The sequence below is a fragment of the Felis catus genome, chromosome A2 (assembly GCF_018350175.1).
Source record: "Felis catus isolate Fca126 chromosome A2, F.catus_Fca126_mat1.0, whole genome shotgun sequence".
NCBI lineage: Eukaryota > Metazoa > Chordata > Mammalia > Carnivora > Felidae > Felis > Felis catus.
Window position 1 is genome coordinate 14,435,853 of NC_058369.1, and position 21,839 is coordinate 14,457,691.

At 53.8% G+C, this 21,839-nt stretch overlaps 1 protein-coding gene across 3 annotated transcripts in view; it reads left to right on the top strand.

Annotated features, from left to right (window-relative positions):
* The window catches only part of MAU2 (MAU2 sister chromatid cohesion factor), a 30,328-nt gene extending 10,494 nt beyond the window's left edge, over positions 1–19,834 (top strand). Inside the window, exons 5-19 of one of the 3 annotated variants that reach the window (XM_006928660.5) lie at positions 1,115–1,209; positions 3,540–3,567; positions 3,872–4,027; positions 5,247–5,393; positions 5,482–5,572; positions 6,726–6,829; positions 7,771–7,848; positions 8,129–8,194; positions 10,266–10,349; positions 11,903–11,952; positions 12,150–12,227; positions 12,405–12,516; positions 15,428–15,518; positions 16,394–16,521; positions 16,890–19,834. In XM_006928660.5, coding sequence (XP_006928722.1) covers positions 1,115–1,209; positions 3,540–3,567; positions 3,872–4,027; positions 5,247–5,393; positions 5,482–5,572; positions 6,726–6,829; positions 7,771–7,848; positions 8,129–8,194; positions 10,266–10,349; positions 11,903–11,952; positions 12,150–12,227; positions 12,405–12,516; positions 15,428–15,518; positions 16,394–16,521; positions 16,890–16,964 — 1,383 coding nt within the window. In that variant the 3' untranslated portion in view covers positions 16,965–19,834. Of the gene's footprint in view, positions 1–1,114; positions 1,210–3,539; positions 3,568–3,871; positions 4,028–5,246; positions 5,394–5,481; positions 5,573–6,725; positions 6,830–7,770; positions 7,849–8,128; positions 8,195–10,265; positions 10,353–11,902; positions 11,953–12,149; positions 12,228–12,404; positions 12,517–15,427; positions 15,519–16,393; positions 16,522–16,889 lie in introns of all 3 variants that reach the window. The other 2 variants (XM_006928661.5, XM_003982121.6) reach the window with 2 other exon arrangements.
* The last annotated feature ends 2,005 nt before the right edge of the window (positions 19,835–21,839 follow it).

Below are 21,839 nucleotides of genomic sequence, written 5' to 3' on the forward strand. Positions count from 1 at the left end.
CCGACTTCAGCTCAGGTCATGATCTCACACTCCATGAGTTCGAGCCCCGCGTTGGGCTCTGTGCTGACAGCTCAGAGCCTGGAGCCTGCTTCAGATTCTGTGTCTCCCTCTCTCTCTGTTCCTCCCCTGTTCATGCTCTGTCTCTCTCTGTCTCAAAAATAAATAAAAACATTAAAATAAATAAGTAAACTTTAAAGTTTTTTAAATAAAAATAAATTTGTTTGGGGAGCATTTCTTGCCAGTAGCCCACTGTGTTTTGTAAGGACTGAGCTGAGATTGCCACTAACCTATTGGGCAATGAATGCCTGAGTCAAGCCTGGGCTCCGTGTAGGTCCTCCCTTCGTCTCCCCAGATATAGGTCGTCCCTGTATTCTGAGACACTCAATTGGTTGGGGGGCTTTCTAGGCTGGGCCTTCCTGGCTGCAGTGGAGGGGCCTGCCGGCTGGGGATCAAGATGAAGGACAGTAGGCTCTACTGTGAGGGACACCTCTTTTGTGGTGGGCTCTGCCCATACCTCCCCCTCATTGGCTGGATTCCAGTCTCTCCTGTCTCAGAACCTCCCTGCCCCCCAGGCTGCTCTCACCTACCCTTCATGACACAGCCCTGTCACCTGCCTGTACAGCCGGACTGTGAGTCACCCGAGTCATTGGGCACCACATGCATGTAGGAACCCAAGCTCTTGACCAAGGCCCTGCAAGTGTACCTTCCTTTGAACCTGTTAAAGCCTCTCTGTTTGAAACATCTATAGGCACTTAATGCCTGAGGGAGTCCCTCCTTGCTTGGGGCTCCTCTGGCCACCTCCCTAGTGACTGCCCCCAAAGGCAATCTGCAAAGCACACAGACACACTCACAAAGTCTTAGGGGTCTATGCCCATAAGTATTAACTGCTGGCTCTGTGAGCCGTTAAGCTTAAATGAGGTACGCTGTAGGTGAAGTGGAGTTCTGTACCCAAAGCAATTAATGTGATGAGATAATTTGGTTGATTTAGCTCATAACTGACATTAAGACAATTTTGTTGGGGTGTGGGGAGGTTCAGTTTTAAGTCACCAACAGAGCACTGAGGTCAGGTAGTAGGTGCCATAAAGTAAGCGTCATTGCTCTCTCTCCTTTTTAGCAACTGCACACGCTTGAGAAGGACCTGGTGTCAGCCTGCGACCTCCTGGGCGTGGGGGCTGAGTATGCCCGAGTTGTGGGATCTGAGTATACACGGTAGGCACCCTCTATCCACACTCCTCTCCCCCTTGGAAACAGCTGGCTGTCTTGTCCTGGACAACAAAGAGAATTGGCATTCTGGCTCGAAAGAGGGATCACTTTGGTGCATAGTAAAAAAATGTGGCGATTAAAGCAGCACCAGACATCTCTTGCCCCATCGATTTATGAAGTTGGAGGGGAGAAGCTACTGACAAGGGGAGAGCAGCCCGCATTCTCAGTGCTTGCAAGAACGTAGCGTCTCTTAAAATAAAAAGCGTTCGTATGATGTGCTGGGCTGGCCCCTTTCTGGCACAGATGCAAGAGCAGTGCCCCCAGAAGGTGATGTGCTTGGCAGTGCCTGTGGGCAGCCCCAGTGTCCCAGCTTTTAGATGTACAACAGGAGACAGAATGAGTGGACGTTCGTGTAAAAGAGGGGACGTAGGTTCATGTTACCCACAGAACTGCTTAGACCAAGGTCTGGAGACTGGTGCCTTGGGATCAGGGGTCAGAGGGCACTGGTGCTTCATTGTGTACCCTCCATGAAGGTGTCCGGTCTGTCTGCCTCTTTTCCTGTTGAAGAGAAGAGCCCTCTGCAGTAGACAGGCACAGACAACAGTGCTCTTATTCTGTTGTATGCATTGGGGTTCTGGAAAGTTAAGTTTCACAAGGCTGATCTTACCCCATGGAATTGTTGGGAAACAACTGTTCCCAACTCTATTCTTTGAGCTCTAGCCTTGAAAGTGCCCGAGAGGAGCCACTCAGTTCCCCCTAGGCTGTCTTGGACTCTTGGCTACCCTGCCTTGAGATGGTGGCTGTCACATACCCTGGCCCCACACTCCTGGCCTTCCCTGCCCCCCTTGTGCTGTAGCTATCACTAGGTTCATGGTGACAGGCCCTACAGGGCATGGGGACAGCTGAACACTCTACATGTTCTCTCTAGAGTGTCTTCTTACAGGCTTCTGTGCCACTGTGGACAGGCGGCCTGGGTGGGCGACCTGGGTGTAGACCCTACAGTCTGCCTGCCATGAAGTAACAACAAGGAATGGTGTGGTAGCCTGGAGCATCGGCATCTGTTGTGCTATGTGATTGTGACCTCCCCACCTCAATCTCCTCACCCAGAAAATGGGAGGAATGGCACCTACTTGATGGGGTGTCAGTTGGAACACAACGGGGATTCTGCCAAGACTGTCAGGAAGGAGACTTTGATATTGAACAAACTGGGGCCTGGGGGCCTGTACGACCACAGGGATTCCTGAAAGCAGCAGCCCCTGCCCCACACTAGCATGCTGAGGCACCCTGGAGCTGAGTTTGAGGCCAGGCTGGCCCGGCTCCTTCCCCTGTTATTTTGGCTGTTCTCAACTTTTTAACAGCTTGGAGTACCTGATTAGCTCAGTGAGAAGAGCATGCAACTCTTGATCTTGGGGTTGTGAGTTCGAGCCCCACATTGGATAGATAAATTACTTAAAAATAAAACCTTTAAAAATAATAAATATTTTTAAAAATTTTTTTATTTATCTTGAGAGAGAGAGACAGACACAGCATGAGTGGGGAGGGGCAGCGAGAGAGGGAGAGAGAGAATCCCAAGCAGGTTCCACGCTGCCAGCACAGAGCCCAACGTGGGACTCGAACACACGAAGCCATGAGATCATGACCTGAGTTGAAACCAAGGCTCAGACACCTAACCAACTGAGCCACACAGGCGCCCCAGAAATAATAAATTTCTTAACATGCTCGTTTTATAATTTTTATGCTTATGATAGCGGTACACACACATTTAGAAAGTTACAAAAAGGTTTCAGTGTTGGCTATAGAAATCTCCTGGCTTCATTGCCCCCTGAGGGTTGAGACAGGGTGGTGAGGCTGCTGATGTACCTGGGGCTTCCTGAGTTTATCTCTTTAACCCTCAGGAGAATTTGAAGGGTTCAGAAGAGGAAGTAGAGGCGTGGATTTGAGTTCAGGCACCTGAGCCTGTGTGCTTGCCCCCTGCCCAGTGCCATCCACTGACACAGAAGCCCTGTCTACACTGTCAGCCAGGGTGAAATTATGGCAGACTTGCCATTCCATACTCTGCTCCTCCACACTTTCTGAGCACCTGTTTATGCCTTCTGGGCTTTGGAGCCTCATGAACATCTAAACCAGGCAAAAATAGTAAAGAAAGATCAAATAGGGTAAAATAGAACAGTTGTAAATAAAACACATCTCACTGGGGCTGGAGACCACCAGGGACTGCTGTCATCCACTTAATTATCCCCAGAAGTGGCACATTAGGTCCCCATGAACATTGGGGTGGCACAGTCGTCCCAGGAGATGCCAGGGCCCCACAGACTGACTCACCCTCTCTTTTCCAGGGCATTGTTCCTGCTCAGCAAAGGGATGGTAAGTCAAGGCTGGGTGGAGTGGGGCTGGTTGGAGGACATGAAGCCAGGCCCTGCTCACTTGCCATGGTGCAGCCCCCCTTGGGGGCCCAGACCCTCATGTACAGCGGGCTGCAGCAAGGCCGAGGCCCTGGTGCCCCTGCTGGGTTCAGAAGTGAAACTCAGATTCCAGTTTGTGGGATTTGTGCTAAGGAAGGGGCAACCTGGGTTTGTTTTGTGCCCTCTTTGTGGTGCTGGTGGTCCCCTGGAGGGGGGCAGCCCTGTGCACCAAGGGGTGCTCCCACCACCTGCGTCTCCCTCCCCAGCTGCTGCTGATGGAGCGCAAGTTGCAGGAAGTCCACCCGCTGCTGACCCTCTGTGGACAGATAGTTGAGAACTGGCAGGGGAACCCCATCCAGAAGGAGTCTCTGCGTGTCTTCTTCCTAGTGCTCCAGGTGACCCACTATTTGGATGCTGGGCAGGTACGTAGTGCCTCCCATGTGAGGGCTGATGGGGATTGAGCAGGCTGTGAGTAGGCTTCCTGCCAAGATGTCACCTCTGTGGTTGCATCCTGTCACTAGCCACACAACATGGCTGTCATTGAGAGCTCAGCTTCTGCTCCACACCTTATCATGGTCTGGCACAAGTGCTTTGTCCCTGTGAGCAGAGGGCACTCCGAGAATGGGAGTCTCCTGTTCCCAGCATAATGGCAAGAGTATTTGTGGCGCACACGTCCACTCAGTGCGTGGACAGTCGAAGGCATCTAAGGGCAATTTGGGAATCCATGAGAATAAACTGAGGATTCTGGCATGGTGCCTGGCACACAGCGGGGGCTCAAGCAGTGTCTGTCCACATCCCACCCCCTGCCCCAGCTGATGACGGCTTTATGCCGTTCAAGTAGGGACTGACAGGATCAGCTGTAATTCTCGTGTGGTCGAGGAGCAGCTGCATTTGTGCATGGGTGAACGTCTCAGCCTTTTGGGGGTGCTACTCCATCTTCCCCACCCTGTCCTAGTGACCAACCACAGGCAGGACCTCTCTGGTGTCCTGGGAGGCTGCAGGTGGAGCCTAGTGGCTGTGAAGTGCTGAGTAGGTGTCTCATTGGTGAAGGGCTTCCTTTGTTCTCCCTCTTGCACCCAGCTGTGCCTGTTGAGCCAAGCACCACACTCAACACAGAAACACAGAGCAGACACTCATGGGGTGTTGATGGCTGTGTAAATGGCCTGTGGGGGCCTTGGGACAGGGCTTCCCTGTTCAGAGAGGCCAGTCTGTACAAACCATGGCATCTGCAGGACTCCCAGGTAGCCACTTCCCACCCCCTGGGATAACCAGCTGCCCCAGCCCTGTCCTTCTCTCCTGGGGTTACTACAGGAAAGAAGAAACGTGATTGGAACAGGGTCTTTGGACAGACTTCTCGCAGGACTTGGTATTGGGCCCAGCACCGGGTGGTGGCCAAGCCTTAGTCCCATAGATGACCTACCTGGTCCTACCATGCTCCCTGAGAGCTGGCTGACCAATCTGGGGGTGGGCTTCCTGCAAGTAGTGAGCATAGCGGGGGCTCCTAGAAGGAGGGGGCTAAAAAGTTGCTGGACAGGCAAGACCTGGTTAGCCGCCACCGTGGGAGCCTTGTGTCCTGAGGGGCCTGGCACCTGGTGGGAGTGGGCAGGCACTCAGGCATGTGGTGCCACTCGCCTGCTCCAGGTGAAGAGTGTGAAGCCGTGCCTGAAGCAGCTGCAGCAGTGCATCCAGACCATCTCCACGCTGCACGACGATGAGATCCTGCCTAGCAACCCTGCTGACCTCTTCCACTGGCTGCCCAAGGAGCACATGTGTGTGCTCGTCTACCTGGTGAGTCTCTAGAGGCCTGGGGCCAGGGTGGCTGGGGGGAGGTGAGGAGAGGGTCACAGTGACCGCTGCTGTCTGGTCTTGTTGCCAGGTGACCGTGATGCACTCCATGCAGGCCGGCTACCTGGAGAAGGCACAGAAATACACAGACAAAGCTCTCATGCAACTGGAGAAGCTCAAGAGTAAGTCTCAGTGGGGCTGTGTTCCATTGGCAGGTTGCATAGCCACAGCGCCCCCTGGTGGGTGGCACGAGTGCCACCTCTTATGCTGGCCCGAAGAATCCAGAATGACAGCAGTGCTGAGCAGTCACCATGAGTCCCTGCCCCATGGGTCTTGTTAACCCAGTGGGAAGATGGGGGCAGTCTGGGATAGGGGCAGAGCAGGCCAAGCCTGGGCTTGATCCTTATTCTGTGGCCAGGAGGGGTCTTGTACTGTCTCTGTCCTATCCCCCCACTGCTTAAGATGAGTGTGAGGGTTAGTGGGTCCCCATCAGAGCCTGTTAGGAGTCGGCGGCTGCTTTTGTTATCTGTGCTCAGTGTTGTGACTGAGGATCACACTTGGTGAGACTGGGATGGGAGCTTCAATCTCACTGACCAATAGCAGGCCCTCTAGAGGTCTTGGGTTCTGCCTGGATGCTCAACTAATCCATCTCGTGGGACCCAGGGTCCTGTGACTAGTAGAATCTGAGAGCTGCGTGTGTCCGTGGCTGGCTCAGCACCCCTATTAATCTGTTCGTTTGCTTCCTGTGCCCTCATAAGTGCCACTGGGGGAGGAGCCTTCAAGACTGTAGAATCAAAACCCACAAAAATGGCAGTTCTTTCCCTCCAGATGAGTTGGGAAAGGGCTGTGGGTGCTGTCTGGTTCCAGTATGAGGGCAGCCTCTCAAGGAAGCCAATAGCTGGGTTCCCTCACTGCTGCCTGAGGCCTTTTTGCACACTTTCAATCTCATGGGCTACAACATTTCTAGAACCATTGTGTCCAGAGTGCTCTTGAGCACTCCCCTAGGTCAGAGTAGAGTGAGGATGGAAGACCAGTCTCTTAGGATTTCTTATTCTTAGAACACTCTGATCACTAAAACCTGGCTCTGAGCCTGTCTCCCCACCTGGAGAAGGAGATGAGCCCCCTTGCTCTTAGGGTGCAGTGGGCACCAAATGAGGTGACAGAGCTGGTGCTGAGCTGGTGCCCAGCAGAGCAGATGGGCTCAGACCTGGGTTGCCACAGGGCCAGTGTGGTGCGAGGTGGAGGGTGTGAAGTCCCCAGGAGGCTCTGTATCAGTCTCCTGGGGTCTTTTCTCTAGCTGTACCTTGAGTGCTCACCCTCACTTCTCACCCCCAGTGCTTGACTGCAGCCCTATCCTGTCCTCCTTCCAAGTGATCCTGCTCGAGCACATCATCATGTGCAGGCTTGTCACGGGACACAAGGCTACTGCACTGCAGGAGGTAATGCCACCAGAGGCCACGCACACGGGTGGGAAAACTACTGGGAGTTTGCCACGTCTCATAAGTCGTCACATGGGAGAATGTAAATTTGCCCAGTGTGTGTCCACAGAATATCCAGGCTTGTTTCACTATAATTTGTTAGTTCATGACCCTGATGGACACAACTAATCAGAGAATATGATACAGAAGTCAAAGGTTCTGGGTACCTGGGTAGCTCAGCTGGTTGAGCTGTTAGACTCTTGATCTCAGCTCAGGGATGTGAGTTCAAGCCTCACACTGGGCTCCGCGCTGGGCATGAAGCCTACTTAGAGAGAGGGGCGCCTGGGTTGTGGCTCAGTTAGTTAAGGGTCCGACTTCGGCTCAGGTCACAATCTTGCAGTTTGTGAGTTTGAGCCCTGTGTTGGGCTCTGTGCTGACAGCACAGAGCCTGGAACTTGCTCCAGATTCTGTGTCTCCCTCTCTCTCTGCCCCTCCCCTACTCTCTCCCACTCTCTCTCAGAAATAAACAAGAAGAATTTTAAAAAAGAGAGAGAGAAATCACTACTCCTTTCTTTAGAAGTAGGCATGCCCAAGGAACACGGGGTCTGAGAATTTGGGGTCCCCTGACGGTGATTCTAACACTCCTGCCCTGATCCATAATCTCTGATGCTCATCTTCCTGAGAGGAAGCAGGTGCCCTGACTAGGTAAGGGTGCTGTATGGCTGAGACACATGGCAGAAAGAGAGGAAGAGGTGGTGGTGATGGACAAGGGTCACCATTCTCGAGGAGGTTGGGCCTGCACTTGGCCCTCACAACAGACACCTTTGCTGGGACTTTGTGCCCAGATTAGAGAAGGTAGGATGTGGGCACACCTGTCGGCTTCGAGGGTCTCCCAAATGCTGCTGGGACACCAGGTCCTGTGTTACAGGCCATGTGACGTTGAGCATGCTCTTTCCCGACAGATCTCCCAGGTCTGCCAGCTGTGTCAGCAGTCCCCCCGGCTCTTCTCCAACCACGCCGCACAGCTGCACACGCTGCTGGTGAGTGCACCAGGCTGCCTGCCCCCAGCCCCATTCCAGTTGGTGATCCCGTGACTGCCGCCCCACACAGCATCCAGAATATTTCCGGTGGGCTTCTTTCTGACTAGCATCTTAAGTCTGAGTTGACCTAGGTCCTGGGAGGAGGGAATAATTGAGCATGCCATCTTTCTGCCTCTTTGCTAGAATAAAGCTCAGATGTAGCTTACTAGGCTCCTGTGGGTTTAGTTGTGCAGCCCTGGGGAAACTGTGGCTTCAGGACCTCAATGCCTTCTTCTTCCAGGGCCTGTACTGTGTCTCTGTCAACTGCATGGACAATGCAGAAGCCCAGTTCACCACAGCCCTGCGGGTAAGGTGCCGGCCCTCACTCCATGGGGCGGGCGGTGCTTCTCAGTGAGGAGTCGGGTGTGGTCGGTGATGAGGACATCCTCTGCATGAAACCGTGCCCAGTGGGCCACTCTACAGCATGCAGCTTGATGCGGGTCATGACAGTGACGGGCCGGGGCTTTCTGTGGCAGGATCTGTGCTACTCAGATGGATCAGGGCCAGCACTGGCAGCACAGTATGACAGGAGATAACTGTGGGCAAGGAGGCTTCTGGCTAGCCTTGGGTGGGGCTTCCCCAACTAACCTGGAGGGCAGCCACCAGGGAGAGCCCAGAGCCCACTGGTACCATGGCCTGTGCAGCCTCTTTCACTCCTGATTCCCAGCCTTCCTGATATCCTGCCAGGTTGGTGTTGGCTCCTGTCACAGCTGAAAATGCAGAGTCACTTGGCAGGGTTCAGGGGATCCCTGGAGCCACCCCAACAGCAGTCCCGGGACACAAAGCTGGGTCTGCCCTCACCCTACAGCAGCCTGGTTGCACTGGGAGCAGAGGATACCTCGTGCTGCAGGTCACAAGGGAGCTCCGCTGGGGCGATGTTCTCGCCTCTGACAGGTCCCGCTGTGCCCTGGGAAAAAGCTGGTGCCACGTCCTCCTTCAGAGACAGCCCCCCGCCAACCCCCAGGTCCTGGAGTTGGTAGCACAGTGCCAGGCCCCAGTCTGCCTGCCTTATTCCAGGACCAGATAGGCACATCCCCACCTTGGCCTCTATGTCCTCACAGGAAAAGGAGGCTAGCAACACCTTCCTCCCAGGGGACCGAGGAAGCCCCAAGCAGAGATGTTGGGACGTGGGGGTGGCTGTGTGACTCGGGTAAAGTTGCTGGGGGTGCTGCGTGCGCCCTGTCAGATGGGGAGCTCTGCTCTGTCCCTTGTGCCAGTCTCTTTGCTCCTGGGGTTGGGCTCGGCGGCATTGCTGCTCCTCTGAGATGCTCTGTGTGGCTGTGGATGCCGCCACCCCCACTGCTTGTCTTAGCAATGTTTAGGAGCCTCTGGCTGCATGCCAGAGTGTGAGAGTCGATGTGGTGTCCGCTCCCAAGGCCTTCTGGGCCTTTCCATCTATGCCCACTCCTCTGGGCCCTGGTCAGCTTGTGCTGCGGTACCAAGACACCGCCACACAGCGCCCTGTGTTGCCTGCAGTTATCCCACGGCCCCATGAAGTTCTCTCCACCTCTCCCTCCCCATCTTAACTTCCCACAAGTGGCTGCTGCTGCTTTGATAGTTTGTGCCTCAGGGAGTCCGCGTGGCTCTCCTACAGGCCACGTGGGAAGTGGTGCAGCCAGGATACACGCTCAAACCCCCTGGCCCCAGACACGTGCTCTTCCTGTGGTCCTACAACAAACAAACCAGAGCATCTTTGCTCATATCAGAAGACCTTCTGGGCCTCCTTGGCACATGCTGGGGGTCCTGTGGGTGGGATCTGCATTTCCCAGGCATCCTCAGCCTCTTGCACTGCTGTGCTTTCTCAGCCCCGCTGGGAACCAGGATCTGGGTAACAGTCGGGTCGCTCAGATTGATCCCTCTTTTGACCATTTTTATTTCCCAAGAAGAGCTGGGATCAACGGTCATCTACTACCAGCCATCGGCAGCATCTCTGGTCTCTGACAGTCTCAGCTACCTTCCTGGCGTGTCCTCCCCAGGACCAGCAAGTGCTTCTGCTGTGTCAGCCCACACTGGAGTCCCAGGGGTCACTGGCTGTAGTGTGGAAGGAGGGGTTGTCCGGGTCTCAGACCTGAGAAACAAGCAGAAAATGGACTAAAGTGCAGTGTGTTCTCAGGGCAGGATCAGGGGTGGCTGGTTTTCCTTTGTTTCCTGAATTTCTTATAATGTGGATGACAGTTTGATAGTGAAAAGAACTGACAGCTATATGCTCCTGGGGTTTAGGAGGCAGGCAAGCAAGGGTAAGCCTGAAATGAAAGGAATAAAGTGATTCTAGATTAGTTGCTGTGGAGCACTTGGGTGGCTCCTGTGCCACTGAGTGGCCCTCGTGTGATGTGGCTTTGCCCAGCCTGGCCCTCTAATGCCTATGTGTCCTGTCCTAGCTCACCAACCACCAGGAGCTGTGGGCCTTCATCGTGACCAATCTGGCGAGTGTGTATATACGGGAAGGAAATAGACACCAAGAGGTAGTAGGTGACATGCTTCATGTTTGGTATCTTTTCAGCTCTTATCCGGGGGTGGTGGGGTTGAGGTTGTCCTGGGCACCAGCAGATCTCAGCAACCCCAGCGTTTCCACTCTTCAGCAAGCATCACACTTGTGTCCCCTACAGAGTTGCAAGTGTGGCTGGGGCAGGCCAGGTCTAGGACAGGAACGTTTCCTAGGTAAATAACACTTCTCCGTGTTAAAAATGAGCCAAATTTGAGGTCCCTGAGTGGCTCAGTTGGTTGAGCGTCTGACTTCGGTTCGGGTCATGATCTCACAGTTGGTGGGTTTGAGCCCCGCGTCAGGCTCTGTGCTGATAGCTCAGAGCCTGGAGCCTGCTTTGGACTCTGTGTCTCCTTCTCTGCCCCTCCCCTACACATACTCTGTCTCTCAAAAATGAATAAATGTTAAAAAAAATTTTTTTTAATGAGCCAAACTTTATTGAGCCCCACAGAAGAAATCCAGTTTATTCTACCTGAGCTGTCTGTTCTAAAATGTCAGTGAGGCCTCATGGCTTACTTCCGAGGAGCAGTAGCTCAGGCAGGCAGTCCTCTGCACTGTGCTCCGAGGTTATCCTAATGACCCAGCCTCCTGAGGGGTAGGGGATCCCAGGGCTTGACCTCACAGGAGAGGTGCCCTCACCAGGTTCCCCCTGCAACCCTTAGCCCTGGGATTCCCCCCTCAGCCCTAGGGTCACTGCCTCCCCTCCTAGCTCTGGCATCCTGCCTCCAGAGTATCTCAGATTTAGTTACTTTTCTACCTTCATGGTTTTCATTTTATCTCTTGTTTATAAAAAGTTTAGCTGACCTCCCAGCTTCTGGGTTAGTTTGGATGCTTTGGGCTGCAGGGAGCAGAGAAAGCCCAGACTTCTCACTCCAGCAGTGAGGAAGCAATGGGCAGGGTCATCATAGGGCCAGGAGTGGCCTCCATGGGTCACACTTGGTGACCCATGGAGGGTCTTTGCCCTCTCAGTGTCTGCCTCTTGGAGGTGCTATGGGGACACTGGGAGCAGCTTCAGCCCACTTTGACCCTTGTCCTCTCAGCAGCCAGAGAGGACCTAAGAAGTCAGTCACATGGCTGCCTATCAGAGCCTCCCAGGATCCCTGCATCTCCAGATAAAGCCTACCCCCAACCCACAAGACCCATGTGGGCTGATATTACCACCTCGCTCCTCCACGCAGGGCCCCTCTGACCATACAGAGGCTGAGACTAAGCAGCTGCCCTGACTCCCCCGCCCCCCCCCCCATCCCCTTCATCACACAGGGCAGGTTGAGGGTGTGAGGACCCCAGTCCTTCACACTGGAGGCCATGATTCCTGTCGGGTAGGGGGGTGAGGAAGTAGACAGCTCTGTACAGTCTCCTACAGTGCCCTCATCTGTCCTTGTAGGTCCTGACCCCTCCCCTCACTCAGGCATGGGATTTGGGGTGAAGTTTGGGTTGGGAAGATGCAAGCAGCCCTAGTCAATTTAGTGGATGTTTGAGGCTGAATTTTCTCATGTTTATGCAAGGTGATTCTAACTGACGTTTCCACCACAGCTGTACAGTTTGTTGGAGAGGATCAATCCGGACCATAGCTTCCCTGTCAGGTAGGAAGGCCCAGTGCTGAGTGCCCATTGACCTATTGTCTTATATTTTCTCTGCTCTTGAAGTGGTGCCAGTGCTGGGGGGGACCCAACTGCCCTGTGTATCTGTACCTCTCTCCCCACCCTCTTCCCACTCCCCTTCGTAAACCTGCTGCACTCACAAAAATCCCACCGAAGTGTCACCTGCTCTCTCCCATCAGCTCACACTGCCTCCGAGCAGCAGCTTTCTATGTGCGAGGGCTCTTCTCCTTCTTCCAGGGACGCTACAATGAGGCCAAGTGAGTACCGGGAGAGGACCGGTTGCCCCACGCCCTTCTGTGTTGCTCCCTGACAGTATGTGCCCAAGGCCCTCTATCCCTAAGAAAGGTGGGCTCTGCTCAGGGCCTTGGGGCTGCTGCTGCCTTTTCCTACCGATGAGGCATCCCCATGGGGCTTTAGCATCTGTTTTTGCATAGGCGATTTCTTCGAGAAACTCTGAAGATGTCCAACGCAGAGGACCTGAACCGGCTCACAGCCTGCTCCCTGGTGCTTCTGGGCCACATCTTCTATGTGTTGGGGAACCACAGAGTGAGTGTCCGGGGCTGGGCCAAGAGGCTGGGGGCCGGCACGGTGCTTACGGACTACCACCCAGCAGCACTTTGCATCCTGTGCTCCTCCATGATTTTATCTCAGTAACCCGCCCACTCCCCACTGCTCCACGAAGCTCTGTGAAGGAAGGGGCACCTTGGCACCATGGGAAGCAGGGCTGGGGGAGCTTTGGATCCCTGAAAGGTGGGTCTGTGAGACAGACGTGCCCAGTGCCATATGCAGGCAGTGGTTAAGCAGAGGCAGTGGTTAAGCAGAGGCAGTGGTTAGTCAGAGCCCTATGGGCTGTCCAGAGCTGGCAGGGCTGAGGGCACGTTTCCCTTCTGTATGGTAATACCTGGGGGTGGACATCTCAGCCAGATACCTTAGGCTCTGTTTTGCCTAGGGCACCCCATGTTTTCATTCTTACCTAGAATGGCCTCCTGGGGACTGGTCCTCAGTGGGATCAGCCAACTCTAAGTGTCTGAGTCAGATGGAGTATCTGGGGTGTACATCGTCACTTCCTCTTACCTGTAGACCTCATGAGGTGATTAGTTTTTTTAAGATAGTATTTGTTCATGTCATCTAACGTGACCTGTTCGTGATAGAAAGTCTGAGAAGCAAAGAAGGAAGTGATTGCATGTCTTCTGTGTTCTAGCTGTTTCCAGCTGCCTCTGCCTACGCATATGTTTTGTTTTTTAGGCTGTTTCATAATTTGATATCTTGTCTTTTTCTGTACCATTGGGTGAGAGTTTTCTTCGCGGCCACAAGAATTTTGAAGCAGCATCTGCTTTGTAGTTTAGTTAGCCTCACTTTAGCTAACACAGGGTATGTGTCTTGGCCCATAGGGGTTCCTCTGATCAAACCCTAGAGCTCCCTAAGAATGAGCATTTTTAACAACCTTGGCCCATCCCACTCCCCACAATCGTATGACAAGCACTTGCTGTGGCCCTGCAGCTCAGGTCCTGGTGGCCATGGCCTGAACACTGGGGACGTCACCACCTCCAAAGGAAGAGGACAAGCTTTGGGTTCTCCCTTCAGAGTGCAACTCTGCTCCATCTTGAATACCCTGTCCGCCTATTCCTCAGCCTCTGAGCACACAGAACAGTGGCTTGGTGTGTGTTTAGGGGCCACGTGGGGAACAAGTTCAACATGAGGCACTGCTGAGTGTGGGCTGCCCACCTCATGTCTCAGTGTGGTGATTACCCCGGTGTGTGATTACCCCGTTTTCCAGATGGGGAGATTAAGGTCACACAGTCCCAAACTGCAGACCCAGGCTTAGAACCAGACCTCACTGGCTCTCATTTGTCTAGAAGTCTCCAGAAGCCACCTTGAATGGGGCAGGGTAAGCAAAGCAGCTTTTCAGCTGCAGCTCTGGTTCATGTTTGGGGCAATCCTGGGGCATCTTATAGAACTTTTTTAGGAGCCTCCGCTGCTCCCTGTGTGTCTGGGCCTATGTGGAGTGACATGGGACCCCCAAGGACCCTTAGACCCAAGCCTGGCTTCAAGTGGCTTCAGGTCTGAAGGAGACACACCCAGAAACAGCCAACTCTACCTGGGCCTGCCAGCCTAGAGTGTCCACAGGCATCATGAGTTCGTGAGCAGCTTCACACAGAGTACCTGTCAGAATCACACATTTTCATACCAGATTCTGTGGGGCCACAAGCTGACATGGGGGAGCTTGCCCAGGAGAGCCAACGGGTACTCTCCTTCTGGCAGCTTCCAAACAGAGGCCCAACCCCAGGCCTAAAGGAATACAGTAGTTTTTTTGTCTTCTGTTGTGCATTCTGAGGTCTTAGAAGGACTTCATTCAGTTTTGAAAAGCTTTGAGACCCACCTGAACTTCATCTTTGAGGTACCAACCATGGGACAGTGTGAAGTCATTGGGCTTTTGTGTCTGTAAGGAGGCGTGTCTCACCCGATCATGTCTGTGCTGAAGCTAGGCTTCAGGAGTTGCTTTTGATGATTTGTAGGTCTCTTGGCTATATGGCAACTGTCTGTCAGCAGCTGTTAGGTAGGGAGTTCTCCCATGTCACCTTGAATCCAGCATTCAGGCCAGCAGAGCTTGTGGTCCCTAGGCTGAGGGGGGTCAGAGCAGTGGTACCAGTCATCCTGGGGTCAGGTATGGGTGTGTATGGCCCCCTGTCCACTCTCAGCACATGCTGGGCATTGAGGGGGGCGGGGGTGGCGTTGTACAGCCACTCAGTCAGAGTTGGAGAGTTAACATACCCTGGTGTCCCACAGCCCCGCGTGTCAGGTAGCCTCCCACAAGAGTGGACTTGTATGTAGCAGAGAAACCTCCCTTCCTCCTTTATCCTTTCGGTCCTCATCACTCCCACCAGAGCGGACTGCTTCCTCCTCCCATGCCCTGGGACCTCTGAATGTGCATTTCTAATCGGCTCCTGATCTGGGTCCAGAGCTGACTGCTGCCAGTGCCTTTTGTTCTAGTGAGAAAGACAAAAGCATGTAGATTTGTCCATAGTCAACAGTGCCCCAGTGAGGAAGTAGATGCAGAGTTGAAGAGTGAGGGCAGTTTATTTTTTCCTGAGGTGTCGAAGAGTACTTCATTCTCGGTTAGTTGAGTGTCCAACTCTTGATTGTGACTCAGGTCGTGATCCCAGGGTTGTGGGATTGAGCCCTGCCTTGGACTATGCGCTGAGCATGGCACCTGCTTGAGATTGCCCCTCTGCCCTTCCCTTTCTCTCTCTCTCTGAAAAAAAAAAAAAAGAAGAAGAAGAAGAAGAAGAGTACTTCAGAGGTCACTTGAAATGGGCCCTGAAGTAAGAGTAGGAGCTTGCTTGCCAGTCAGCAGGAAGAGGGCACAGCCTGGGCTGGGGGTGATGGGTGGGTCCTAGGCTGTCCTTGCTGCCGGCCCCAGCCCCCACTCCCTTCCCTGGTTGCTCTTGATCAACAGGAGAGTAACAACATGGTGGTGCCTGCCATGCAGCTGGCTAGCAAGATCCCAGACATGTCCGTGCAGCTGTGGTCATCAGCCCTGCTGAGAGGTGAGTACAATAGCCAGCCCTTCCCAGAGATCAGGGCCACTGGGGAGAGCCCAAGCCTAGAAGATACCGGGTAAGCCCTGTTTAGCTTCTGCTTAGACTGGGTCTCTACAGGGCACAGCCCCAATTCCAGCATATACTCAAGCTCCACAGGAGATCCTGTTTGGGGGCAGCAGGTACTGGGCTCAACACAGGATCGGTTCAGTCTCTCCATAAAGCCATTTCTTGGAGTCTGGGTGAAGAATCGGGCTGTAAGCCCTACCCCTCATTCTTGGTTTCCTTCCCCCTGAATGGCTGTGTCAGTCGTCCGTCAGACAGTACTGGCCAGGGTGCTCTGGGTGCCCAGTGGGCTCTCAGCAGCCATCAGCGTTGTTACTGCTGCTCCCCTGTTTACAGATTGTGCTATTAAAGTCCAGAGACTCACCCAGGGCCCCCTGGAAGAGACAGAGGATGAGCTGCTCCTGTCTGCAGTGGGCTCTGTGGGCCTATTCAGTCCTCCTGCCTCAGAAGTGGGTGTTGGGTTCCCTGCTCTAGTGAGTTCCTGTGTGCCTGAGGGTTGGCCACGCCCTCCCCGGGAGGCCCAATATCCACAGAGAGCCTTAAGAGCTTTCACTGCCCAACCAGTCCTTGTGTCTGTCCATGTGGGCCACACTGCTCACCCACCTCCAAGAACATGACTCAGGAACTCAGAAGGGCATGTGTGAAGACTGTTGGCAGGTGGGCTTGTGGATCCCGAGACAGGGCTCAGGACAGGTGACCTGCCAGGTACATAGGAACCTACTGGTTTGACCTTAAGGCTCTACCCACACCCAAAGGGAGGACATGGGGGTGGTGACAGGGCAAGATGAATCTACCCTGTGTGTGTGTCCCACTCTTAGACCTGAACAAGGCCTGTGGGAATGCCATAGACGCCCATGAAGCAGCCCAGATGCATCAGAACTTCTCGCAGCAGCTGCTCCAGGACCACATTGAGGCCTGCAGTCTCCCTGAACACAACCTCATCACGGTATAGGCACTGGGTTTGGGGGGGCAAGATGGGGGTGCTGGTTGGCTCCTCGGGTCCTACTTACCCGGCCTGAAGCACCCAGGGGGCTTGTTCCCTGAGGAGGGACGTACACGCTTGGCTGCCATCTCCTTGCACGTCTCCCAATAATCCCTAACTCAGCCTCACCTCAGGAGCCCCCTCAGATCGGGAAGACAGCACCAGTCACCCAAGTGGGTGATGTAGGGTGCTTCCCAGGGGCTCCGCTGACTCACGTGTGGAGGACAGAGGGCCCTGGCTGGGCGACCAGCCCAAAGAGGGCAGCAGTCCAGGGCAGACACGCAGCCCATTACACCCCTGCTCCTCGCCCGTGTGTTCTCTCCTCTCTGCAGTGGACGGATGGCCCACCTCCCGTGCAGTTCCAAGCTCAGAATGGACCCAATACGAGCCTGGCCAGCCTCCTGTGAGGCTCCTGAAGGGAGCCACCCAGCTTCTCGGGGACTCTGTGGGGTCCAGTGTGTCCCCTACTTCCTTCCAGATGGCACTTGAGCTTTCCTTGGAGGTGTGCTGGAGTGTGTGTCCCCAGGCTTCCTTCCTGACTGTCTCCAGAGCTTCCAAGTCCCTATGGAGTGTGCGGTGCTGATTCCGCCCTCCCAGGAAGGGCTGGCCAGCCATTCCCACCGTGTAACAAGACCCCCAGTGCTGAGGCTTGCAGGTGGGATATTGGAGCCAACTTTCCAGAGCCATCTTTTAAAGTGGACTTGAATTGCCAGTTCTGCTTCCACGTCTGAGTCACGCCTTTAAGGGAACGTGTCTGGGCAGGGGACTGGGGTACCAGTTGCCAGGGTGGGTGGTACCACTGGTGCATTGCCACATGACTTCCATCGCCTGGGCCTCCGTGCCTGGCTGGAGTGTTTCCTCTGCTCACAGCAACTTCCAGAGCCCAGAGGCAAAACGCCAGTTTCTGCCCCAAAATTGGAGGGAAGAAGTAATGGCATGTGTCAGGGACAAAAAATGCACATCCCACCATGACACTTTTCCCAGCTTGCCTTTCTGTCCAGTGTCCTCTCCGCCCCCATCTGACAGCCAGGGCCTCTGATCGGGAACCCTGGGGGACCCAGGAGCTCGGCTTCCAAACATCTGTACCTTGACTGGATTCAGTGTCCAGCCATGGAGGTGCACATTCTTGTAGACACGGGTGTGCATGTGTGTGTGTGTGTGTGTGTGCGTGTGTGGTGATTCACAGAGCTGGAGCTGGGGGCTGAGACTCTTAATGTGTGCATCAGCTACCTTCCCCCGTCAGCATCCATGCTGCTGAGCAGGAAGCAGAGGAGAAGGAAGGGGACCCTCCTTAGCCCACCTCAGGGTGCCCGAAGGAAGAAGGGCCTTGCTTCCTGGAAGCTCTGTGGTGTCCGCAGAGGCCTGGAGCTCAGCTGGCAAGCAGACAGCGGTTCCCCTGGTCCCTCGCCCTGCTTTCAGGAGGGAGGATGAGGTGACCTGCCTGCCTTGGGTCTTGGGACAGCATTGAAACCTCTTCCTGAGCTGGACCCCAGGAGGCTCTGCCAGGCTCAGACAACCGTGCTCAGTTCTGTGCTCCTCTTGGATAGTCGAGGAGGTACCCCAGCAGTGATGGTGGCATTGGGGGCAGTCGAGGTAGCCACCTCCTCCACCTTCCGGTGCCTGGAAGCGGTGCCTCGAAGCGTCTCCCCAGAGGAATGGTGAGTGGTCTTGCTAGTCAGGGTGGCTTGTTAGTTTGCATCTTGTTACCCTTGCACTGTGAGGGCTGCTTCTCGAAGCCTCAGTGTCTGACAGAAGGAACACTGGGATCACTCAGGTCAGCTGCTCAGGCCCTGAGGCCTGGGTGTGCCTTAGCCACAAGCAGGGCTGTCAGCAGACCTCCCTGCGCTGGGCCACTGCCCTTACCAGGCCAGCATCAGGCCCTTGCTGCCCACGTGGGAAGCCAGTGACAGGCGTGCAAAGTAAACTGCTGATTGGAGGCATGGGCTGGCCGGGACTTGTCCTATAAGGACCCACCATCTCTGTGGCATCCTGGATCACTCAGGAGAGCCTAGCACTGTCCCATGCTGCTCAGGGCCCCCTTTTTGGCTGACCCTCCCGGGCCCATGAGGCCTACAAAAGAGGGTATGACATGTGGCCACAAGTTGTCCTGTCCTGTCTTCCTCCCCCCTCAAGGGTACCCTCTAGGCCCTCCCCTCCACCCAAGGGACAGAGCCCCCTCTTACCATGAGCTGCCCCTGTTGGCCTGGACCCCGCACTGTATGACCTCTCCAGACCCTCATTACTTCTTCAATCACACTGTACGTGTTTGTCTCTTCATATTTATTTAAGCCTTTCTTTGCTTCTAGGGCATTTTTTTATGTAGAGCAGTTGAAATAAGAACCTCAAAACTTAACATCTGTTCTGATGTTAAAGTATGTTTAATGACCACCCTGTTATCTATGTTCATGTAAAGTTAAGGATAAGTTTTTATGTTTACAGCTAAGAATTCAGTACTTCATGTTTAATATTCCACTCTAGCTTTATGGAAGCCAGACTGCGTGTACATGCATTTATGCGCGTGCAAGCTTTGAACTTTCCCTTTGCTGTAGCATCTTTTGGTTACATAAAGCTGTCATAGTACTTTCTTGTGAATCCGAATTGAGTGCCTCTCAGTTTTTCACTCAATCATAAGAATTTAAGACAGGCAGCAAGTGATCACCCAGGGAGAACTTACACACTCATAGCTAAGTATTCAGAAAAAATAGATAAGTGAAAAGTCCCAAGCCTTTCCGTGCACAGCGGTGCGAGGGAGGGAGCAGCAGAAAGATTCCTGTTGGCAGGTAAATTACTGAAAGCTGGCCAGACTCTTGTGTGCCCCTTCCACTCCCTCCTGTGGTCCTCAGGGTCTGGGGGCTGGTCCAGGAGATGCTGGGTTCCGGGTACACACGCTGCTGCCTCCCCACTGCTGGGTCTTTGCAGTCACCCATGGGTGAAGCGAGGGTCCTCTCCCTGGGGTAAGAACTCCACCCCACTTATTGGGAACACTGGCAAGGAAATCAGATAAGGGCTGCCTGGTGCAGTGGGTCGCATTTGTTGATTGCATTGTCTCTGTTCTGTTAAGGGTTTTTAAGAAGTATGTTTGGCATAATGTCTTTTAATGGGTTTGTAATATCTTCTGGTTTTAGCAGCCTGTAACTTCAGCTGGTGCTTTTAATCAGGAAAAAAGTTTTTGTAAATACAAAACATTGTTTAAAAGACGTAACCATAGAACATAGCTTCCCGTTTTTGGATTTCTTTTCCTATATATTCAAAGTAAAATAATTTGCAGGAGCCATCACTTGCTTTGTCTTTGTCGTGTTATCTGTCCCTTGTGTGCACTACTCCAGAGATGGGCTCTCACCCTCTGGCCGGGCTAGCAGGGCCACTAGATGAGTGGGCATCGGGGAGTTCTGCTAACCAACAGGACCTAGTGGAAACCTGAGTCTTCTCTTCTACCGATGATGTTCCTCCAGAACAGCCCCACCTGGAGGAGAGGGGACCCCATAGACATCAAACATTTGGTCCACAGCGCTGCCTGTGCCTCCCTGGCTCTTACCACAGACGCACTTGCTTATTCACCTAGTGTCCTATTTCCTGTGTTCTTAGAAAACACAGGGTTTGGGATTGGTTTTTGTTTTTCAATTTTTCTTCTCTTTTTTGACATGAAAGTCACATAAAATTAGCCATTTAATGTGTACGATTCAATGGCACTAAGTACATTCACGGTGTTGTACAACCAACACTTGTCTAGTTCAAGAACATTTTTATCCCCTCAAAAGGAAATACTGTCCCCATTAACTCTCAATCCCATTCCCCCTCCCCCAACCCCTGGCAGCCACTAATCTGCTTTCTGTCTCTGGATTTGCCTGTTCTGGACATTTCATATAAATGGGATCATACACGTGGCCTTTTGTGTCTGGCTTCTTCCACCCAACGTATCTTCAAGGTTCGTCCACATTGTAGCATGAACCAGAATTTCATTCCTTAAAGCTGAATAATATTCCACTGTATGGATGGACCAGTTTGTTTATCCATTCGTCCGTCGATAGGTGTTTGGGTTGCTTCTTCCTTGTGGCTCTTGTGAGGAGTGCTGCTGTTGTGGATGTCCCCTACACATTTTTGTTTGAACATGTGTTTTTGATTTTCTTGGGTCGTGTCTTGTTCTTAACATGCAGGGATGGTGCCTGGCTGCCACCCACACTGTGTCAAGGCCCTCGTGTTGGTCTCATCACTATGCCCCACAGTAACGCCAAGGTGGTCTCAACTGCTCGCTCCTAGGAGCATGTCTGAGCTTTCTTTTGGGCCATGGTCCCAAGGCAGGACCACGGGCCACTAGGTGTGTCAGCGACTCCACACAGCCCTGCCAGGAAGAACTCCCCACTGCAGCACGGTGGCCCCACCACCCCCATTGTTGACGCCTGCCCCCCTCTGCTCCATCCCCAACAACCCAGCCATAAATGGCTTTGTCACTTGGGGTGGACTCTGCCTGCCCTATCGTTGGCTTGGATGTCGTTTTTTTCCACCTTGAGCCTCCCAGCCTCTCTGCAGGAATCACAGCCTGAGCCCACCCAACCAGAGCACAGCCACAAATCCACCAGGTGACAAAACTACCCGCCAGCAGACACGTGGCCACCAGCTGGGAGTGAATCACATGCGACTAGTAAGCCGGTCCCAAGATGGCCACTGTTTCACAGGAAGTAGGCTCATCTGGGTGCTGCAGCACAACGCCCTGGTTGAATAAACCACTTCCCAGAGAATTTTCCCCAAATTGCCAGATAACGATGAACAAAGAATGGCTGCTGGAGTCCTAGATTTGGGGGGAACCTCTCAGGTAAAGCCAGGCAGGCTCCCGTCAGCAAAACTGGTCAGCACAAACGGACACGGTATGGAGAAGCTCTGCGGGGGTGAAGGACACACTTGGGACGTGGATGACCGACATACCCAGCAAGCGGTCACGGGAGGAGGGGGAGGACGGGAGTGGGCCTCACAGAGGCCAGCGGATGGCGAGGGCAGCTGGCCCAAGCACTGAGTGGCCAGGGTAAGGGGTCACTAGTTGTCCTTCCACACACACCCCGGTCCTCAGACATCCTGTCTGTCACTCCACCCTTTCCTGGCCATCTCCACCGCCCCTCCCCAAGTCACAGTCACATCTCCCACCTGGATATTGTCCAGCCTCCTCCCTGAATGATCCTGGAACATTCTGCGCTTGCTCCCACCTGTCTCCATGCCAGGGGGACTCTCCCTGTGGCTGCTCCGCTCAGCAGCCCGGCATCAGCCAGGAATGTCCCAGTTCGGGCCCGGCA